Raw genomic sequence first — 22,126 nt, 5'->3', positions numbered from 1 at the left:
GCCTAAATTTTGTAGCCCTTCACCAGCAATGGTGACGTCTCCATATGAGTGAAATATTCTCGAATGGGATGTTAAACAATATACAATCAATCACTGATTTTGACTACGGATTACTCCGTTTACCCGATCAAAATATAGATTTCTTCAGAACTTTGTAAATTAATGTCTTAGTATGGCGCTGACGAAGTGATGAAAACAAACCTCCTAAATTACATTGTGTATTTCATGGAAAACATTGAATACAAATCAACACTACTGATTGGACATTAGTATTTTGCTAAATATTGCATGGGGTAGAAAAGTGTTATTAAACTGCATCATCTCCTGTAGAGTGTGCATTGCGCCCTTCGTTGTCACTAATGTAGTGCCCAGAGTCTTCTTTTTCAGACATGTCATCGCTGTCATCTGAATCACGGGAGACTGGAGCAGATATCGGAATATGTGAATCATCAAATAAAAATGTTTTGTGACCTGAAATGTATCAAAAGATCTTAGTCATTCCTAGATATGGTGTATTGTTAAGAATCCTTGTATGGTACTCATTATCATGAGACATACAGTAACCATAATTCCTAAATTGCATGCTGTAATTTGAAAGGCAGTAAACGTTTCTTACTCTTAAATTTCGACCACATTTCCCATATTCATTGTAAGTTATTTACAGGGGGAAAAAAACAAACTTTTAAATCCATTTACTTGTGGAAGTTAGGAAAGCTATTGCTGATTGTGAAGTGTTTATCGAGGCATTCCGGTTTGCTCTCTCTTCCAATCCAATATTGCTGGAACACTTCATACAGAAAAAAACGCTGATGCATATGACGCAGACTCCCACCGCAATCACCAATCCAAAGACTAAGGCGATCCAAGCCCTGAAAAATAAATGACTTCATTTGTAAACATGAACTTAGGCAAGCATCAAACAGCCATGAACAATTGTCCGCATATGTAATGTACGCACAATCGTTTGTCTCACATGGTGCGGCGGCATTATACCCAAGCCAAGGTTAATTATCAGTACCTCTTGGTCATCAGGTTTGTTTTCATATGGTATGTAACAAAAACAAGAGGTACTGTGAGCAATGCTCACTAAGAATACCCCCCGCTTACCCCAATCTCCCAAAGGGTGTTGGTAATAGGTATAAACTACCTCTTTTCTGAGTGTAAAAAACAAATGGCATGACAAACCGAACCATGTTGCTACTTTGATGTCCAGTGCACGTGACCTTTGACCTTTTGACCCCAAAATCGATAGGGAACATCTTCATCCCATGGGTAGTCCATTATGTATGATATGGTGACTGTAGGTGGAAAGGATAACGCTTTAGAGCCCGGAAACCATATTGCTACGTCGATGTCCAGTGCGCTTGATTTTTGACCCCAAAATCGATAGGGAACATCTTCATCCCATGGGTAGTCCATATACATGTATATGATATGGTGACGGTAGGTGGAAAGGATAATGCTTTAGAGCCCGGAAACCATTGCGTCTACAGACGGACGGACGGACAGACAGACGGACAACCCGATTCCAGTATACCCCCACAACTTGTTGCGGGGGGTATAATAAACAAACATAAGACTCATGGGTCACTTCAACCAGTCTCCAATAAACTCCTCAATCCTAAACTAAGGCCCCAACAAACTCCCCAATCTTAACCTAGGGCCCCAACAAATTGCTCAATCCTAAACTAAGGCCCCAACAAACTCCCCAATCTTAACCTACGTCTCCATCAAATTCCTCAGTCCTTAACTAAGGCTCCAATAAACTCTCCAATCCTAAACTAGGGCTCCAAAAACTTGCATGTAAACTAAATGAGGATATTTTCATATTTTATTTGACATTTGAAAATATGTTCTTAAGAGGAATTTTCTTCATATATTTTGTAAAATGTTTTATCTCTTTTCGTCCCACCAGAGGGCCGTGATGTAATTAACGTATCAATACATGTAATACTGTAGAATCCATTGTTCAAGGGAGATCAATGCTCGCGGATTACCCTTATCTACACGAAATTTGATACACAATTTCAAGTTTCTTTATTAAGGCAAACATGTTTTATCGCAAAACGTACAGTATGTATCTTTAGACCAATAATTAATCAAATGACAGTCCTATACGACAAACCCGTCAGTTTTCTGTGCAATTTTCCCGCAAGAGTTACTAGTACTTAACCAGTTAGCTTGAATTGGTTTTAGGGTTAAAGTTACTCACAAAATTACGTCCCCACAAACCATTAAGATATTGCTACCCAAGAACAATGATGATTACACAATATACCTGTGTAATTCTTCAAAAGATTTATCATGGCCCGCCATTTGCAGTATCACAGGGAATATGATGTGAACTACTGAAATAATTAACTTGTGTATTTTCTTGAAAATAGGATTGTTATAGAAATGCCCAAAAATAGTTCTGATTTCATAAGACTTGAAATATCTATTGTGTCCCCATCGTGACACCGTACCGGGCGTCATGGCACGATCAAATTATAATCCACTTAGAGGAGATTTTAGAAACAAAATATTTTGCGGTGGAAACTATGGAAGAATTGTAAATATGAAAACTTTTCAGACAGATGACAGACGCTAAAATAAAATAAATACACGCGAAATTCCATATGACGTTTCATACCAGGTGAGCGAAAAAGTTAGCAGTGGATTTTCCAGAAAATATACTACCATTTTATACATTCATGTGGATTGTAGTTGTTTTGTGATACTTTTTAATTGACACATATCTGTGAGATATGAAATAATTATTCATTTACACAACCATTGACCATGGAATAAAAATTTAGTAACTTGTCGATGTATTTCATTATTCATATCTTGAAGCACATAGTAATTCAAAATAATATTGATACCCACTTCCGCCTATACCCTGGGTTATAGAATTCGTAATGGAGATAGAGTTCTTTAATATACATGTATGTGTAAAAATCAATTATACTATTATACATGTATGAATAAAAATATCACTAATGTAATTTCTTTTAAAAAATGGGATGTTACTTAACTTTTTATCCCTATCTGAAGGCGGAAGTAGATGTCATCAATAAGCAGTCTGGTAGAGAGTCTGAAATTGTTGATCGAGTACAATATCCATTTTTGAGCTAAAAGTACTTCCTGACAGAATCTCTCGTTGAAAATATTCAAGAAGCTTTACAGAAAGTTTCATACTTAGTTAAACAACGTACATGTACACATGTTCCACGTCAACTCCATGCGACTAACTTCAAGTCCTTCAACCCTGCTACAAAGAAGACATGCATGCCTACATTATTATTTACACAGTTAGTGCATTGCCCGATGCGGGTTTTCTTTTCACACCGTGTAATTTTCCGTATCAGGTCACTAACTAACTGTGTAACGAATTTATCACGTCGAAGACCTCTAACTGTATGTGTGGGGGTCTATATCATACAACTTACCGCTTCGCCAATTTTATCACGGTTGCAAGTCGAACCCGACAATAAATTACTCGCTCAATACGATTTTTTATCGCATGATACGGTTTTTTCACGGCGTCATGTGCATGACCAATATCTGACCAATTAGATTTAGAATATAACCTAGTTTGTCGACCAATCAGATTTCAAGAAGTTGTTCATTAAGTGGCTCACTTATTCATTAAGAATTCCCAACAGAGAGATATCACGTGACTGACTGTGATTGGCTATTTGAAAATAAATTGTATGACATTGTAAATGTTCCCAGCCAATGAAAAACTAGGTTACATTCTAAGCCAGTTAGAGTATATTAAGTGAAATCTTATTGGATAAGAAGGGGCTCGCTCACTAACGTTCGCTCCGCCCCTTCTTATCCATTAAGATTTCACTTAATATACTCTAACTTATACTTCAACAATTTTGTCTGAGGCGTGATAAACGTTACATGTAATTCATCGGTTACCTTCAAATCTTACTCCCCCTATAAAGATTTCTAATTTTGTCTCAACTTTCTGAAAACAAATATTTGCCACGGATGTTAGCATAGCAGGTTTCAGTCATTTCATTTCTTCATAAAATTTTGAACTTGTCAGAGCCATACCAAAACAAATGTAGTATAAGAATTGTTAAAAGCTGTCAAAATCATGCCAGGTAGCAGGCGCGAGACTCTCAGTATCACGGGGAATTTGTGACACTCATCAATGCCATACATGCGTACACCATACACGTACATTGTTTCTAACTGTTTTGGGGTAATTTTTCAAACAAGGGGAAGTAATTATCGAGTCGAAACAGGGTCTAAGTAAAAAAAAAAAAGAATGGGGACATTGACCAGTGTAAGCTTAATTTCACGCCAAAAACTATGCAATCTGGTCAGTCAATTACTACTAGCTGACAGGCTCTGTCTGAAAAAGAAATTCAGTTTTTGCTCTCTTTTACTTTTACTACTTGCATATATTTAACATTCAAGTGTCCCTTTCAGTTCACTATGGGGATTTGTTGTTGATGCATAGGTCATATGGTATTGTGTTTGTTTTGATTAGGTCAGATTAATGTCTGCTATTCCATGTTGTTTAAATAGACAAGCTATGCTAAAATTCAATGGTCATGACCTTTTCCAGTATATTGATGTTTGGTTATATTAATTTTCATTCATATGTCGATTCGATATATCCTTGTAAATTCGAAATAAAAGAAACCAGTTTTCTACATCTGCTTCGTACTTAGATAGTTTATTGAAAATAAATATTTACGGCAAACTAACAACTCAACTTTATGACAAACGGGATGATTACAGCTTCTCGTCAACTTCCCATATTTATGTAGCAAAATTTCTTTATCACCTGCATATAGTTTATGTCTCTCAACTGATTCGATACGCAAGCTTGTTCTGTGTATGATCGTTTTTTAAATCAAGACAGGCTACTGACAAAGAAGAGTTTCAACGGTCTCGTTTTACGTGAGCATTTCGCAATTTATATGGTCATTGTAATGATCTAGTTTGTCAATACAACCTATCATTGGTTCAAATGCTGTCTGACTCGTACCGATTTTAGGTCATTCTTGACACACCGATTTTTACGGATTACCCCGTTTACCTGATCGGGATATAGGGCTCAAGGAGGGTGTGACTGGTCGACAGGGGATGCTTAATCTTTCTAGGCACCAGCCCCACCTCTGGAATATTCAGGGATCCCTGTTTGTCCAACTCTATTTTAAATTGCTTATAGGAGTTATGAGACTTTTCATATTCATGTATTTACATGTAGATAATTCAAGCCATGTTGTAGAAGTCTAGTTTCATTATTTAGTCCAAAGCCTAGGTTGTAAGATCAATTTTTCATCCAACTGAAACAATTTAAGTGTTCCTTTGTACTATGCATTATAAATATGTCATTTTCTTATTAAAGGATTTACCAGTCGCAGTAGCTCAGTGGTAGAGTATTCGCTGCATAACCGGGAGGTCGTGAGTTTGAACCCAGCTCGTGCAATGACCTCAAACAACCTAAGACGTTAAAGCTGACATGAATTAATAAATACGTACACCTTTCTCATCTTATCCGCCATATTTCTTTCAGGTAGCCTAATTTACTCTTCCCGTATATACCCCAAATGTGATTGTCACACCTGAGTGATTTTTCTAGGTGGACTCGACCAGTGCACATCTCCGATAGTAATATATAGGGAATGAGAAACAAATAAAATGACATTTTAAAACATGCTTTCCTCAAAATTACAAAATATTGATTGTATACTAATGCAACATTCTGGAAGTTTAGATAAGTTAGACAAAAATGCAAAAAAAAAAAAAAAAAAAAAAAAAAAAAAGAAGCTTTTCTTGCATACTTGTAAGTGCATGCAAGTATTTGCATTTTCTAATAAAATAAATGCGGATAAATCATTTGCCAATTACATACTGGTAGAATGGAATAGGCAAAGAGCATAAAATATATTATTTATATCAATTCTTGCAAAATAAAGGTGCATGCCATATGCATAATATGCAATGCACAAGGTATAATCGCCAAAAAAAGTATCAAATACGGGCGTCTATTCAACAGGTATCGGAGATGTGCACTTACCGAAAATATTAGATTCCCTTTATTCTGATAAATCCACGAAACAAAATGATAAACTCCATTTGTATCTCGTTAGAACTTTACAACACGTTCTCATTCCATTATACAGACTGCGACACACTTCACCCGTGCCAAACAGTGTGTCTTCAATCAGGGGAGATGTCAGAGTCGAAAATGTTTCCTGTATTGAATGCTTGTCTGGTCGAGGTTTTGCAGTTTATAGAAATGGGGAATCTAATATCTGGTTGGATATATTGCGTGCACAATTCAAAATTTGTCGATGATCATATACAAACTTGGATATACAAATAAGGGAATAATGATCGAAAATATACATCTGTGTGCAAATGCGTGTATTACATTTGCAATCCACAATAAACAGTCCATTACACAAAGACACATATGAAAGGAAATTTATAAACGAATATATAGTTTTGTTGTCTCTTTTGGAACCACATAATTATTTACGGTCTCTGTATGTCCATATTCATTGAGAGAGAGAGAGAGACCGTCCTACTTCGATTTATAATATACCATTTCACAGAAGGAAAGAAAATTGATCACTTATATAAATGTAAGCTTTCAAGCATTAAAAATTTCCAGCTATTTAAAAATTTGTGATTGACAATATATTAGAAACTTACAGGAGTTGATGCTTATAATTGAATTCATTACAAATTTAAAAAATATATATATTAGTTTGAACTGTGCATGTAGAAAATACTGACTTTGTATGTTAGAATAACGGGAAAAAAGAAAATTGTCAAAAAAAGTGGGGAAAGCAGACCAGCCTTCCTGCCCACCCCAACCCCCTGTTTTCGTGCCTGAAACAACATATCAATTCGTGTTGAAAGAAAGGTGCATATCTACATTTCATTAAATTCCAAAGGAGCTCGAATTTATGTGTTCCCCTATTAATTATTTTGTATGCAAGATTCGTTCCCGAATTTAGAATCATGCTTTCAGTCAGAGCAGAAATGAATTCATGTTGAAGTATATCTAGTTTGAATGCAAATGTTGGGTTCCTTCTTTTAATTTCATCAGACTCATTAGAAACCCCTCTCCCAAACTATGCAGCTTTGTTTCTATTGATATCTAAATCGGTATATGAATCCGGATATAAATTATATAATGTTTTTTCGTGATCATATAGATATCGATACTAATAATGAAAAAAGAAAATGTTTATACTCTTGTCTTCTGCATATCCTACTAATGCATTACAGTATATTGACATTGTAGCATATCAAATAAAAGCTCAACACGAATTTTACTGATTTATGCATACTAACATCTTATCGAATACATTTGAATTTGAAATTTCTACGTACAGCGGTATGGCCATTGGCGCCAGATCTACGAAATGAAAATATTTATGAATAAATTACACTCAAGCCTCAAAGTAATCATTATGGCATGTTACAGAAACGTTAAAACACACAAATGCTATAGTCCTGCAATGCATGCATGCGATTTTTCTGAATGCAAGGTGAAGATAACGAACAGTGATCAATCCCATAACTCCTACAAGCAATACAAAATAGATGGTTGGGCAAACACGTATTTATGTATTCATGTATTTATGTATTCATGAATGAAGTTCCTACGCTTGAAAATATCTTGGTCTTTATGCATTTTGTTTTGTGATTTTGGTTTACCATTCCTTACACTGTGTAAATAAAGGAAAACTTGGTAAAGGGTGCAATTCTACATGCACCATACAATTAGTATACATGCATGTGTTGCAAAACAAAATGTACATGTAATAACCAGACATGTATCGTCATTTTTCATGGGGGGGGGGGGGTGTACAACAGGGGGAAAAAAATGGAAAATTGAATTCTTCAAAATTTCTTGCCATTCAAAATAATAATTTAAAAAGATGAACGAAAACAGCAATAAAATAAAACAAAACACCCAAACAAACCAAGATGTTTTGTGGGGTGAAGGGTTAAAGAGTCTTTTACTTTGACTACCTCAATAATTTCCCCCTACGCTTCATTTTCTTCAGTCGTTGGGGGTCGGATGGGGTGGTTAGAGTCCTCTACTATGAGTGCCTGATATCTTCATTTTCTTAATCGGTGGTGGTGTGTGTCTTCTACTATTATATCAGAACTTTCAAGCTGGGGTAAGTGGGGGAGGGGTTGTCACTTAATGTATCTTTTATTTGCATTACAAACTAACAAAAAATGGATATTGTTATTAAAGGTGGGTGACAGACACTCTTGTCCTCCCCCCTTGATGTTTGATAACGACGTATAATATGATAAACTCGATTATTACATTTTGCATTAGTACAATTTGCGTCGAGTTCGATGTAATAACGTAATGTAATAACGCAAAATGGCATAGATATATAATATCTATTGAGCGACAAATTAGCATAAAATGAAGTAATTGAAAATAACATTATCTAAAAATATGTTTAATTTTTAATTAATGCGTGCTTTAAATGAATCAAATAAATCTGTATTATCAATTAATGAGAGCAATATTGAGTTACTAGTACTGTTCTCTTTTTATTGAATTGTCTTAATAAGAGCACGATTATTACAAGATCATCGGTTCTCTCTCTCTCTCTCTTTCTTTCTCTCTCTCTCTCTCTCTCTCTCTCTCTCTCTCTCTCTCTCTCTCTCTCTCTTGTCGTTATCTCTCTCGTTACCCCCCCCTCTCTCTCTCTCATCCCATACACTCGTACAGTGTTGTATATGCAAATATATGTACCTAAATGATTTCCTGATTTATAAATCTGCAATACTCTGACCAGTAAATCATATGGTATAAGGATTCATGCACAATACAGGGTAAATATTATATTCTGATACTTCCCCTGATTGAAGATAGCTGATCGGCACGGGCTAAGTGTGTCGCAGTCTGTATAATGGACAATGTTGTTTACTGTTGGAATGCAAATGGAGTTTATCGTTTTGTTTCATGGATTATGCAAATAAAGGGAGTTTTACTACTACTTAGAGTATTTTCGACAAGTGTACACGTACATCTGTGGTCCTTTACAGATATTACGAGTAGGCCCAGGTAAATAATCGTCCGCATTCGATGCGTTTTCATGGCGAGCATACGTGCCATTTTTATAAGTACAGTAGTATTTATGTCTTTGCCTTTTACTTGAAGTAATTGTGAATGGTATAGATTGTATACTCTTTGCTTATTCCATTTTATCAATAGATAAAAGATGAAATATTTCTCCGCATTTTTGTATAGTTTTGACATATTTACTGCAAATGTATGCACGTTCACGTAAAGAAAAGGCACTCTATATATATTTATCCAAATATATATATTTAGAATGATTTACTACTGTACGATATGTTTATTATAATTTTGAGCACTGCGTGGTGTTCCAAAACGTGATTTCATTTCTTCTTGATGTCCTATAAATTAGTATCGGAGATGTACGTGTTACCTGTCGAAGCTACCCGTACAGGTAAATCGAAGACACTGATGTGAAGTGAAGCGTAGCAAAGCTCGTCCCCTTATATACCATGCGAACCCCTATACATATAACAATAGAAATTCCAACTAATATGGCGGATTAGCAGAGAAATATGGCGGACATATAGAATTATACTATATTTATTAATTCGTGTCAGCTTTAACATAGGTAGTGAGTGCTCCTTCACCAAACCCTCAGGATTTAGAAGTGAAAATAACAGGTCTTTCGGATTTGACCTTAAAAACGGAGGCTCCGTGTCGCGGCAGGCATTGGTACATTAAAGAACCCTCACTGCTACGGCCCTGAGCGCTATGCATAGATCTAAATTTGTGGTCTTACATGTGGTGACATCTCAAAATGAGTGACAAATTCTCGACGGGATGTGAAACCAAAAACAATCAATCATATTAAAGGATTATCTTTCCTTCTTCGTGTATATGCGTTGTTTGGATTTTGGTGGTCAATTGTTTGTTGCCACCTTATTTTTCATCATCACTGATTATCTTTTACATGCTGTGACTTTACATTATCTTTGTGAGATCCTAACCATGGCTACGTACATGTACAATATGGTAAGAAAATATTGTTAATAACACACACACACGCACATACACACTATATGTATTTATATGTGTGGATGTGTAACGTAATATTTTAAAAATACCACAATGAAAATATTCGACTACTAGTATACTCAATCGACTTTGTGATAATTGTTACGATACTATGAGCACGCGATCTGAAAACTGTACTGAATAATAGGTATTGATCCTGAACATTCTGTTCAAGATGTTACTACATGGGTCTAAATACACCTAACATGACTGCGTAGTAATCTGAATGAACGAATTATCTGCATGCAATAATGCATCATATGTAGATAATTATATTAAAACCCAGTATTTTATGTAATAATTTCATATTCATGTATTTGAAAAACGGGTGTCCAAATGCATTATAGTTAAGGAAATAAAATCTGTATAAAGGTAAGGTTTTACTTACATTTTCAGATGCTGGTCTCATGTCCTTTAGTATCAAATGCTAATTTTGAAATCAATCTGGTCTCTTTTTTCCCATTATGCCGAAGAATAATTACTGTTGGTAACAAGAATTTATTGTCACAAATGGATAGAGAGGGTGAGTACCATGGTAATATTCCGCTCATGCATCTAACCTTCCCGTTGAATATTGATTTCTAGGCCCTATTTACAGAATTTCTGGAACAAGTCTGTTGACAAATAACTAAATACGATGACCTCTCTTAACAGTGTATATATAATCAAAAGCAGAGTAAATAATTTGATTAATTCATATAATTTATTTTACTGAAATAAAGTAACATTAGAAATAAAGAATTTAAAATAATATTAGAAATAAAAAAAATCTTATAACATGGATTCTTTTGATTTATGAATAGTCTCAAAATGAACCCTTCAGTGGGAAAATGCATCTACCACTAAACTTCCGCTACATTTTGTACTAAAACTTTTAACTTGTTACTCGAGCCTAGAATATATTTGTCTTATTTACTTTTACTTCCTTGTTGTGTGGAAACAATCGGTTTTTGTTGTTTTTTCTATGAGTGGTTACATGTATAATTTAACAGGGGCGGGTCCAGAAAATTATCACGGGATTGCGATCCAAATTTGCAGTTAAAATCTCTAGATCACAGATGCCCCCCCCCCTCTTTTTTTTTTTTTTTTTTTTTATCGCTACCGACTTTGACTGTAAGAAAATGACTTTTCTAGTGGTAACTAATTAGGAACTTTTGTGTACGTTAAGCCGCTAATTCGTCATATTCTGACAAGTGGTTCTAAATTCTTTTCCTACTGACCTTGACTCTGGCTACTTGACCTTGTTTTATGACCACAACACGTTCTGTCTTGATTTATCTCTCCATTTCTTTGCTTAATGTTCCTCTATTAGTGACCTTGACGAGATTAATTTGGTTCAGATTCATTGAACATTTTCTGGTTTGTTTAGCAACATATATTAATGTATTTTTATGACAAAGCTGAGGGAACAGGGATCCTATATCCTAAACTTTGTTTACAGAAGCTATCGTTATGCACCTAGTTTCATTTCTACATGTTCAGGATTGAAGAAGACTACTTGAAATTTACTATCCTTGGCATTAACAACTGGGCATGGGTCAGAAATTTCACAGCTTTGTTAGAAGCTTCCAAATCATTATTATTATACAGCTAACTACAGATGTTTAGTACTACATGTATAAAGAAGATTTTGGAATGATTTAATGCTTTCATACTACATGATCCATATATTCATGATCCGAAGTTTGCACGCTGTACCCTGGGAACATTTTCTCTATTCTATAAATTTAGTTACTGGTGTATTAAGTGTTCTGGATTGGAAACTAGGATATTTGAAATGAGAATGTATTTCCCCCAAGTGATGTCAACCATAACACCTCTCTATAGCACTAATATCCCTCACCTACGGGCGTGTTATGCTGATACACGTAATGGACGCTGCTCTAGACAGTATCACAAACTAGTCGTCTGATTCACAGTGCTACGATGAGAAAATCCATACAGCCCAACTCTAGAAACAAACTCCCTATTCATTACACAAGTTTGGTTAAAACTTAAACCTCTATCCCGATTATCATTATGCACATAATTTGCAATTGGCTCTTTCATATCCAAGAGTTAACAAAATGCTTCTGAAGAGAAACTGCATTTTCACTATAAAATACATAGGCCTTAAAGCCCAGCCCTACATATAGCAAGAAAACCCTTTACCCAGGGTCCATGAATTTCACAATTTAGATAGACTTCCTCCAAGTGTCGAGAAGAGTTTAGAAGAATTATTGCATTTTCACTATATGAGCAATCAAACCCACTCAAATACCAAAACCCTGACATAGTGGCCATGTATTTTCAAAGAGGCTTCCTAGCTTCGTTTCACTATGTACACAGTTTGTCTGCTAGGTGTCCCAAAGTAAAGATTTGTGAAGATTGTATCATTTTTAGGCATGCTGTAAATTGTATTTAATTTCCCTTTCGGCCTCTAGGGAAGCAGAGAACCTGAAACGTACAATATTAAGTTTCCATTGAGTTGAAAAATTTCAAATGTTAGCAGTCGACGAACGCAGAACAAAGATACATGGCTCCACTTTTTTGGCACGCTGTTTTTTGGCTATATTTAGCTCTAAAACTTCATAGTTATTTCGGATTTCAAACATTTCGGTTGAGCATCACTGAAGAGACATTATTTGTCGAAATGCGCATCTGGTGCATCAAAATTGGTACCGTATAAGTTTTACATAAAAGAACAAAAAATGACAGCAAGTCATTAAAACTCCAAATGTAAAAAATACATTGATTGATTGTATATTGTCCAACATCCCATTCGAGAATCTTTCACTCGTATGGAGATCTCACCATTGCCGGTGAAGGGCTGCAAAATTTAGGCCTAAAGGGAAAAGGAAGATAATAAATGTGTACACGTATTCATAATAATGATAATATATAATAGAACTTTCATTCAAATTTCAACAGTGAAATACATTGAAAAAATCAATATATGCACCCAGGAGTGCATGAGCCGAGTTGCATGGGATACATTGTAAAGTCAGGAATGATGCGGCATATTTATAATTGTGAAGAACTAATTTCAGTTTTAAACTTTTCGAGTTACTGTCCATAAACTATATTTGTCTGAAGTTTTCAATTTATTTTCGGTCACTGTGACCTTGACCTTTGACCTTTTTTCTCCAAAATCAATAGGGGCCTTGCTTTGCTGGTATCCAACAATATATCCAAGTTTCATTTGATTCAAATTAAAAAATTTCGAGTTATCCTCTTGAAACCAAAATATTTTGGAATTTTAAATCTATTTTCGGTCACTGTGACATTGACCTTTAACCTATTTTCTTCAAAATCAATAGGGGTCTTTCTTGCCTGGTACATAACAATATCTTTAAGTATGATTTGATTCGGATTTAAACTTTTTGAGTTATCATCCGGAAACCAAATTTTTCTGACCTTGATCTTTGACCATTTTTCTCTAAAATTAATAGGGGGTTCCCTTACCTGTTATCCAACAATATCTCAAAGTTTCATTTGATTAGATTGTAAACTTTTGAGTTATCATCCGGAAACCAATTGTTGACGCCCAACCGCCCACATCACCAAACCAATAGCCGAGTTCAACTTCGTTGCAACTCGGCTAAAAATTGACATTTTCATAGTTGTTATTTTCACAGTGTGAAAATATCTCCTCGATACATAAAATCATCATCATTTTACTATGCTTTTAATTTGGAAACCCAACTTAAAATTTGATTAAAGATTGTTTTATTGTTCAAATGTTTGATTTCTATATATTATGCCTATTTCTTAAGATGCTATACTTTCTGCGCAATATTGTTTTGAACGTCAATACAAGGACAGCTAAAGGTCCTGAAGGAAACAACGAAGAAAACGTGATAAACAGAAAATTCAATGTTTTTGTTGTTGGATGTAGAATAAGACAGCATTTGTTTATATTCACACTCGTAAAAATATTTTTTAAAAGTCCTGTCTCAGTCGTGAAAGGAATTCTGTATCTAACAACAAAACATTGAATATCCTCTCTCTCTCTCTATTTTGAATGATCCATATAAACACTACATAAATACACGTAATATCCTCTACATATTTTCTAAACGCTCCATTTTCACACTACATAAACTATCGTGGATATCACAAATCATCTGTAGTACAAATCGTTGATTTAATAACACATAGTCGATGTTTAATATCCTTTGCCGATTCAGAATTGTTATAAGCCACTTTTACTGGCAAATCTCTGATAATAACAGCGTTCACGACGGTCAATGCAATGTCAGTATTTCCGAGTGAGCTTCTATATTGTAATTAATGCATACAATACAATAAATGGTTCACACGTTGGACTTGCGCGATGTGTGCTTGAAAAACCAGACAACGTTGATAAATGGCTGGTTAGAATACATTCTGATTCTAAATAAATATACTCTACTTAAACACATTCGTACCAGTAATGCATTTCAATCATGGTCATATGACACATGTAAAAGGTGAAGATAATGGACAGTGATCAATCTCATAGATCCTATGACATATACAAAATTGAGAGCAGGGCAAACGTACACCATTGGAAACACCAGAGGTGGGATCAGGTGCCTAGAAAATATAATGATCCCCAGGACCTGTTGATCGGTCACACCAGCTGTGAACCCTATGTCCTCGATTATTAATTTGTTATTCTTTAATGTTTTCTGACGTTAATCAGGCCACAAGAGTTACACTCAATAATGGTGTAGACCACGTTAGAAGAAGATTTCCATTATTTTCATAATGAAATTTCGTCCAGTGATATTACTAATTAATTAATATTCCTGTTGATAAAATATCATAGGTTTCAAAGTATGTAAAAGAGTTATATGTACTACGCTATGTGCTTTCAAAACATTCCGGATTTTCATATTGTTTTTATAAAGATATTCCCATTGCATATTCGACAAAATTAGTGTAAAATATAATAATTATACGTGCGGTACATGTACCAAAGGAATTGTCAGGTGCATCTTTGGTCACCTTAAGCGTACATTGATTAGATGTATGTTCACGCATGCAACATCGTATATTTTGAAAATCTGTGGCGTTCTGTGTCGTTTGATGGTGTCAATGTATGGTCGAACTTTGCCTCTAGCTCCCAGTACCTAAGTAGTCTAATGTAAGTAATTTATTTTCAATTTTGGGCCCAGAGGGTATACAAAGAATACAATTCATATACATAAATCATAAAAGAGTGATCATCCAAAAGATAGATGAAAAATAAAATTTACAAGTTCATGATAAATCAACTTTTCTTAGTAATGAACAGCTATATATGTAATTGGCAAATTTTTCAATAATATTGTTACATTCATTGCTCATAAGCCAGATAAATTTTTGTCTATTACACAGGTTTATAAAATTCTTGCACAAAATGTTCATGGACTCTATGAATGGTTTTCTTAAGTGTTGGTATGGTATGATGTCAAATACAAAATGGAATTCATCTACACAGTCAGACTTGCAGACAGTACATATTCTCTCATGTGTCCAAAAAACTGCAAAATTAACGCTGGACTCTTTCATAAACTTGAATCGAAGGTTTAGTCTTCTTTTCGCTGATAACAACCATATAGTTTTTAGCTCACCTGAGCCGAAGGCTCAAGTGAGCTTTTCTGATCACATTTTGTCCGGCGTCCGTCTGTAAACTTTTCACATTTTCATCTTCTTCTCATGAACCACTGGGCCAATTTCAACCCAACATGGCCAAAAGCATCCTTGGGTGAAGGGCTTTCAAGTTTGTTCAAATGAAGGGCCATGTCCCTTTCAAAGGGGAGATAATCACAAAAATGCAAAAATAGGGTGGGGTCATTTAAAAATCTTCTTCTCAAGAACCACTGGGTCAGAAGAGCTGACATTTACCTGAAAGCTTCCTGACATATTGCAGATTCAAGTTTGTTCAAATCATGGGCCCCGGTAGTAGGATGGGGTCACAAGGGGGGATCAAAGTTTTACATACAAATATATAGGGAAAAACTTTAAAAATCTTCTTCTCAAGAACCACTAAGCCAGAAAAGCTGAGATGTACATGAAAGCTTCCTGACATAATGCAGATTCACGTTTGTTCAAATCATGGGCCCCTGGAGTTGGATGGGGCCACAATAGGGGATCAAAGTTTTACATACAAATATATAGGAAAAATCTTCTTCTCAAGAACCACTGAGCCATAAAAGCTGATTTTTACATGAAAACTTTCTGACATAGTGCAGATTCAAGTTTGTTCAAATCATGGCCCCCGGGGATAAGATGGGGCCCCAAGGGGGGATCAAAGTTTTACACACAAATATATAGGGAAGAACTTTAAAAAACATCTTCTCAGGAACCACTAAGCCAGAAAAGCTGAGATTTACATGAAAGCTTTCTGACATAGTGCAGATTCAGGTTTGTTCAAATCATGGGCCCCAGGGGTTGGATGGGGCCACAATAGGGGATCAAAGTTTTACATACAAATATATAGAAAAAATCTTTAAAAATCTTCTTCCCAAGAACCACTGAGTCAGAAAAGCTGATATTTACATGAAAACTTTCTGACATAGTGCAGATTCAAGTTTGTTCAAATCATGCCCCCCCCCCCGGGGGGGGGGGGGGTAGGATGGGACCACAAGTGGGGGGGGGGGGTTCAAAGTTTTACATACAAATATAGGAAAAATCTTCTTCTCAAGAACCATTGGGCCAAAGAAGTTGACATTTACATGAAAGCTTTCTGACATAGTGTAGATTCAAGTTTGCAAAGGGTAGTTTGGGCCATAATAGGGACTATTAGGTTTTACATGCAAATATATATGGAAAGTCTTCAGATATGGGCCAAGGTGACTCAGGTGAGCGATGTGGCCCATGGGCCTCTTGTTCTTTTATATTATCTATACCAATAATAACTTTCATTCATATGTCAATTCTATATATCTCTGTGAACTCGAAATAAAAGACACCAGATTCGTCCACTTCTGCTTCATACTTAGATATTTTATTGAAAGTAGATACTAACAGCAAACTTACAACTCAACTTTATGACAAATGGGATGATTTCAGGTTCTCCATCGTCAGCTTCCCATATTTATGTAGCAATATTTCATTAGCACCTGTATTTGGTGTTTATATCTCTCAACTGATACGATACGCAAGATATTGTTCTTCGTATGGTCAGTTTTTATACGCCCGTCGAAAACGGAACGTATTATGGTATGGCGTCGTCCGTCTGTATGTCCGGACCTTGTGGGCAGGATACAGACTGAACCGTAAGCTCTAGGATTTTACAACTTGGTACATTTGATCACCATGATGAGAGGAAGATGCATAATGTCTTTCAAGGTTAGAGGTCAAAGGTCAAGGTCGTAGTGTCACTTAGTAGGAAAACCTAGTGGGCAGGACACAAACCGAACCATAAGCTTCAGGATATTACAACTTGGTTTATTTAATCAATAAGATGAGAGAAAGATGCCTATTGTTTTTCAAGGTTGAGGTTATAATAGTACTTGGTAGGAAAACCCTGTTGGCAGGATACAGATCGAACCGTAAGCTCCAGAATATTGCAACTTGGTACATTTGATCACCATGTTGAGAGTAAGATGCCTATTGTTTTCAAGGTTATAGGTCAAAGTATCACTTAGTTGGAAAACCTTGTAGACAGAATACAAACAGAACCGTAACCTCAAGGATATTGAAACTTGGTACATTTGATCACCATGATGAGAGGAAGATGCGTATTATTTTTCAAGGTCAAGGTCACAGTATCACTTAGATTGGTTGATTGTATCTTGCTTAACGTCTCGCTCGAGAATTTTTCACTCATATGGAGACGTCACCAAGACCGGTGAAGGGCTTTTTAGGCCTATGCTCGGCGCTTACGGCCATTGAGAAGTGAGGGTTCTTTAGCGTGCCACACCTAGTGTGACACGGGTCATCCGTTTTTAAGGTCATCTCTGAGGACCCGTGACAGTATGAAAACCTTGTACGCAGTATAGAAACCGAACTATTGGGACTAGGACCGTCAAACTTTGTACACATACACTTTATGCCATAGAAAGTACAAGATTGGTCTTGTTTTTTCCGATGCAAAGAAAGTATGTCACACCCTGATGATTGCTGATACTACTTGAAGCCAAGTTCTACAAATCATGGTGTAAGAAAAACACCATATATTAGCGTTTCAGGAGCGTATTATCAACTGTTGGCCGTACTCTTGTTAAATCGAGGCAGGCTACTGACAAACAAGTTGATGGTGCAGGAGTTTCAACACTCTCGTTTAAAGTCAGCAATTTGCAAATTCTGTGGTCTTTAAAACGATCGCCAATACAATATCATTGGGTCAAATGCTGTGTGACGTATTTCATACCGATTGTTAGACCGTTCTTGGTACACTGATTTTGACTACGGATAACTTTGTGTAGGGCTCACGTCGGGTGTGACCGGTCGACAGGGGATGCTTATTTCTCCTAGACATCTGATCCCACCTCTAGTGTGTCAAGGGATCCGTGTTTGTCCAACTTTCTAATTTGTATTGTTTATAGGAGTTATGATATTAATCATTGTTTGTTATCTTCACCTTTCGTTTGACATTATGGCGCCAGTCTGAGTTTTGATTACATTCTGAATTTCAAGTTTTACCAGACCATGATCATTTAACATTCCTACCTCTGTTTTATCTTTTTTCAAAAAAAAAATGTCTCAGTCCTGCAATGGACCAAATTTTTATACACATTCAAAACTGATTACCGCTCTGTGATTTTTCTCCTTATTCCATTGAACTGGGTCACATTTTAACGGCTGGTTGATTATTCAAACATAACACATATATATTAACAGGATTGGGAGCTCGCTTCGAACTGGGAGGTCCCGGATTCGATTCGCATTACCAACTGTCGCGTCAAATCAATATCAAGACGTGTACATGAAAGGCGAAGATAACGAACAAGTGATCAATGTCATAACTCCTATAAGCAATACAAAATAGATAATTGGGCAAACACGGAACCCTTGACACACCAGAGGTGGGATCAGGTGCCTATGAGGAGTAAGCATCCCCTATCGACCGGTCACACCCGCCGTGAGCTCTATATCCTGATCAGGTGAACGGAGTTATCCGTAGTCAAAATCAGTGTACCAAGAACGGCCTAACAATCGGTATGAAACACGGCTACCTAACATGGCTACGTCAACAAACGAAACCATTTGAAGCTGGCAGTTTTCAGGTCGTATGGGGCTTTTATGAATATTTGAAGGTATGTTTAGACACAATTATAGTAGGTAAATATGTTAAGAATTTTTTTGGTTAAATTTATGAGACAGCAACTCAAGAATACAACGATATAAGGCCTCAACCGTGGTCAGCTTTTTGTGCGCCGTAAATCGAAGGTTTTTATAAGGGGTGGCTCTGTAGCTCTCTGTTCCGTCACAATATTTTTTCAGAGAGCTACAGTTCTGCAGCTAGCACTTAGCATCGGGGGGGGGGGGGGGGGGGGGTTTACTTCATATTGCCTAAACTATTTCTTGACAAGTAGATTTTTTTTTAAATGATCCAATGCTCGAGAGAGAAGGCGGCAAGGGTTGGTTTTTGATTCATTTCCATTCATCAGTTACATTTTGTTAATAGGGGGCAGCCTATCCGACTATAGATCTATCTCTGCACGTAAAAATAACCAAGTTTGTATGTAATAATAAGAGGAGACAGACCCATTGTTGCTAGGAGCCTGATGATTGTTTTTGTGCTAATTTGAGTAATTGAAGTGCAAGAAGAGGTGTAAGTCGATGTACACAAAATCTAACTTTCAAAAAATCAAATCACACGCGAAAAAATATTTTAACAAAAATATTACAGTAGACATACCAATTCGAGATAATTAGCATGCTTTATTTTTTGGCACCTAGTGTACCTTTAGCGGCAAGTAGTTTTGTTCAGTGTGAAACGATAAATTGATCATGTACATGTATGCGTTGGTTTTACATGTGTTTTTAGGCATATCGTATTGCATGTTTGTTTGTTTTTTGTGTTTTGGTTGTCGAAAATATTGATAAAAATCAATAATGAAAAATTGTTGATATACTAAGGACATCATGATTCTGATCTAAAGAAATCGAGGACTAGGTAATATTTTCATACGTTATTACATCATGACCATGCATTGTTTACGAAAAAACCACAAGGGACACATATAAATGTAATTAGTGACTAAAACATTTTGTTCAATTATACTATTTTTAAGTCATTACACTTCATTCTTAGAAAACTTCCTTAACTGGCAATTAACTGCAATCAAAAATTGTAATAAAAATTTATTTATTCCTTATATGGCACCGTCAACTGGGGACCACAATTTGCTGCGCGCCCTCTGTAATCAGGGGGAATTAACTCGTATAGCGTTATGAAAAATGTAGGCCATTGAAAGACCGATTTTCTCTGTATTTAGGACCTTTTAGAATAAGTGATTTGAGGTCCTTATTTTCAACTACATCAACATCACCAGTAATGACATGTCGAGCTGGACTACAGTTGAACAAAGGTGAAGAACAAGAACACGTAGGTGGATTAAGAATAAGATGGTCTATATCTAGGCACTGCAAAGTTTGTTTATAATTAAAAAGTTTGGATTTAATAGTAGAAGTATATTTGTAGGAAATACTGGGCATAGACTTCAACTTGAAATAAGTTGGCATACGTGACTGTGAACTCTTTTATGACGAAGAATATTGCTATGTTGACGGCATCTATTCCTTTGCCTGTGAATTTGAGCTTAAAGAACTGGCAGCATGATTTGGATGGAATATCATCCATGACCCATGGTGGTTTAAAGAGCCTGTGATAGGCAACATCCATAATCACAGAGTTCAGTGTATATCCAGGTGTTGAAAAAATCAAGTGTAGAATAGCTGTGGCTTCTAATAGATATTAACGGCACACTAACAACTCAACTTTATGATAAACGGGATGATTTCAGCTTCTCCATCGTCAGCTTCCCATATCTATGTAGCAATATTTTATTATCACCTGCATATGGTGTTTATATCTCACAACTGATTCGTTACGCAAGAGCTTGTTCTGCGTATGATCAGTTTTTAAATCGAGGCAGGCTACTGACAAACAAGTTGATGTTGCAGGGGTTGCAACAGTGTCGTTTAAAGTCAACATTTCGCAAATTCTATGGTCGTTATAACAATCTAGTTTGCCAATACAACCTAGCATTGGGTTAAATGGTGTCTGACTTGTTTCATACCGATTGTTAGACCGTTCTTGACACACTGATTTTGACTACGGATAATTCCGTTTACCTGATCAGGATATAGGACTCACGGCGGGTGTGACCGGTCGAAGGTTTTTTTAAATAAATTCTGCTGCACAGGAATAGAAAAACAGGTCAGCTAACAAAGGAGCACAATTCGTGCCCATGGGAATTCCAACAGACTGTTGGAAGACCTTATCACCAAAGACCACGAGGACATTGTCACTGAGGAACTGTAGCATTTATTTTTTTTTATTTCAACTTCAGCGTACTTGTGCGTAGAATTAGAGTGGTGTTTAATAAAGTAATTTTTGAATGACTGATTACTAGATATGAATATTTCCGTTTTCCATTTTTGTTAAAGAAGCAATTGTCTATGATGTCATAAAGTCTAGTCTTTAATTTATCGTGAGGAATGGTCGTATAAAGTGTTGAAAAGTCATACGTTTGATGTTGATTATAGAAAAAGGTTTGCGATTTCAAGCTTACTAAAATTTCTTTTAAAAAATTTAAAATCCACATTTGATTTACACCACTTTTGGCATATATAGTCGCACAGTGCGTTTGAAGTTTCTCCTTCACAGGTGTTTTAAATATCTTCGTGATGAGCAATGACAGGAGCTTGGTAGAACATTGACTGGATCCAGCAATGTATCTTTGCTTGCAAAGGGGTTTGGAAGTTTAGGAAACCAGTATAGGTATGGTTAATTCATATTCATCCGACTTTTTGACTGGGATATTAAATGTGTCTAAAACTGAAGCAAGGTTTTGAAGAATTTCGTCTTTTGAAAGGGCATGTAAAAAAGACACTTAATAGCTTTTCAAT

General features: G+C 36.0%; 1 protein-coding gene across 1 annotated transcript; it reads right to left on the bottom strand.

Annotated features, from left to right (window-relative positions):
- Positions 1 to 204: 204 nt before the first annotated feature.
- Positions 205 to 10,716, bottom strand: LOC125653270 (uncharacterized). The gene is made up of 3 exons (XM_048882651.2): positions 10,485 to 10,716; positions 697 to 869; positions 205 to 471 (listed from the first exon to the last, which is right to left on the bottom strand). Coding segments are annotated over exons 1-3 (339 nt in total). The 5' UTR covers positions 10,487 to 10,716; the 3' UTR covers positions 205 to 307.
- Positions 10,717 to 22,126: the final 11,410 nt, after the last annotated feature.

This window comes from Ostrea edulis, chromosome 7 (genome assembly GCF_947568905.1).
Source record: "Ostrea edulis chromosome 7, xbOstEdul1.1, whole genome shotgun sequence".
Taxonomy (NCBI): Eukaryota; Metazoa; Mollusca; class Bivalvia; order Ostreida; family Ostreidae; genus Ostrea; species Ostrea edulis.
Note: the sequence above shows the minus strand (reverse complement) of the source record. Positions and strands in the feature narration are given on the sequence as shown.

Excerpts from the sequence above, each read along its gene's own strand:
- LOC125653270 (XM_048882651.2), bottom strand. Across the intron at positions 472-696 it reads AGCTTTCCTAACTTCCACAA|GTCACAAAACATTTTTATTT; the intron begins GTAAATGGATTT and ends GATACATTTCAG.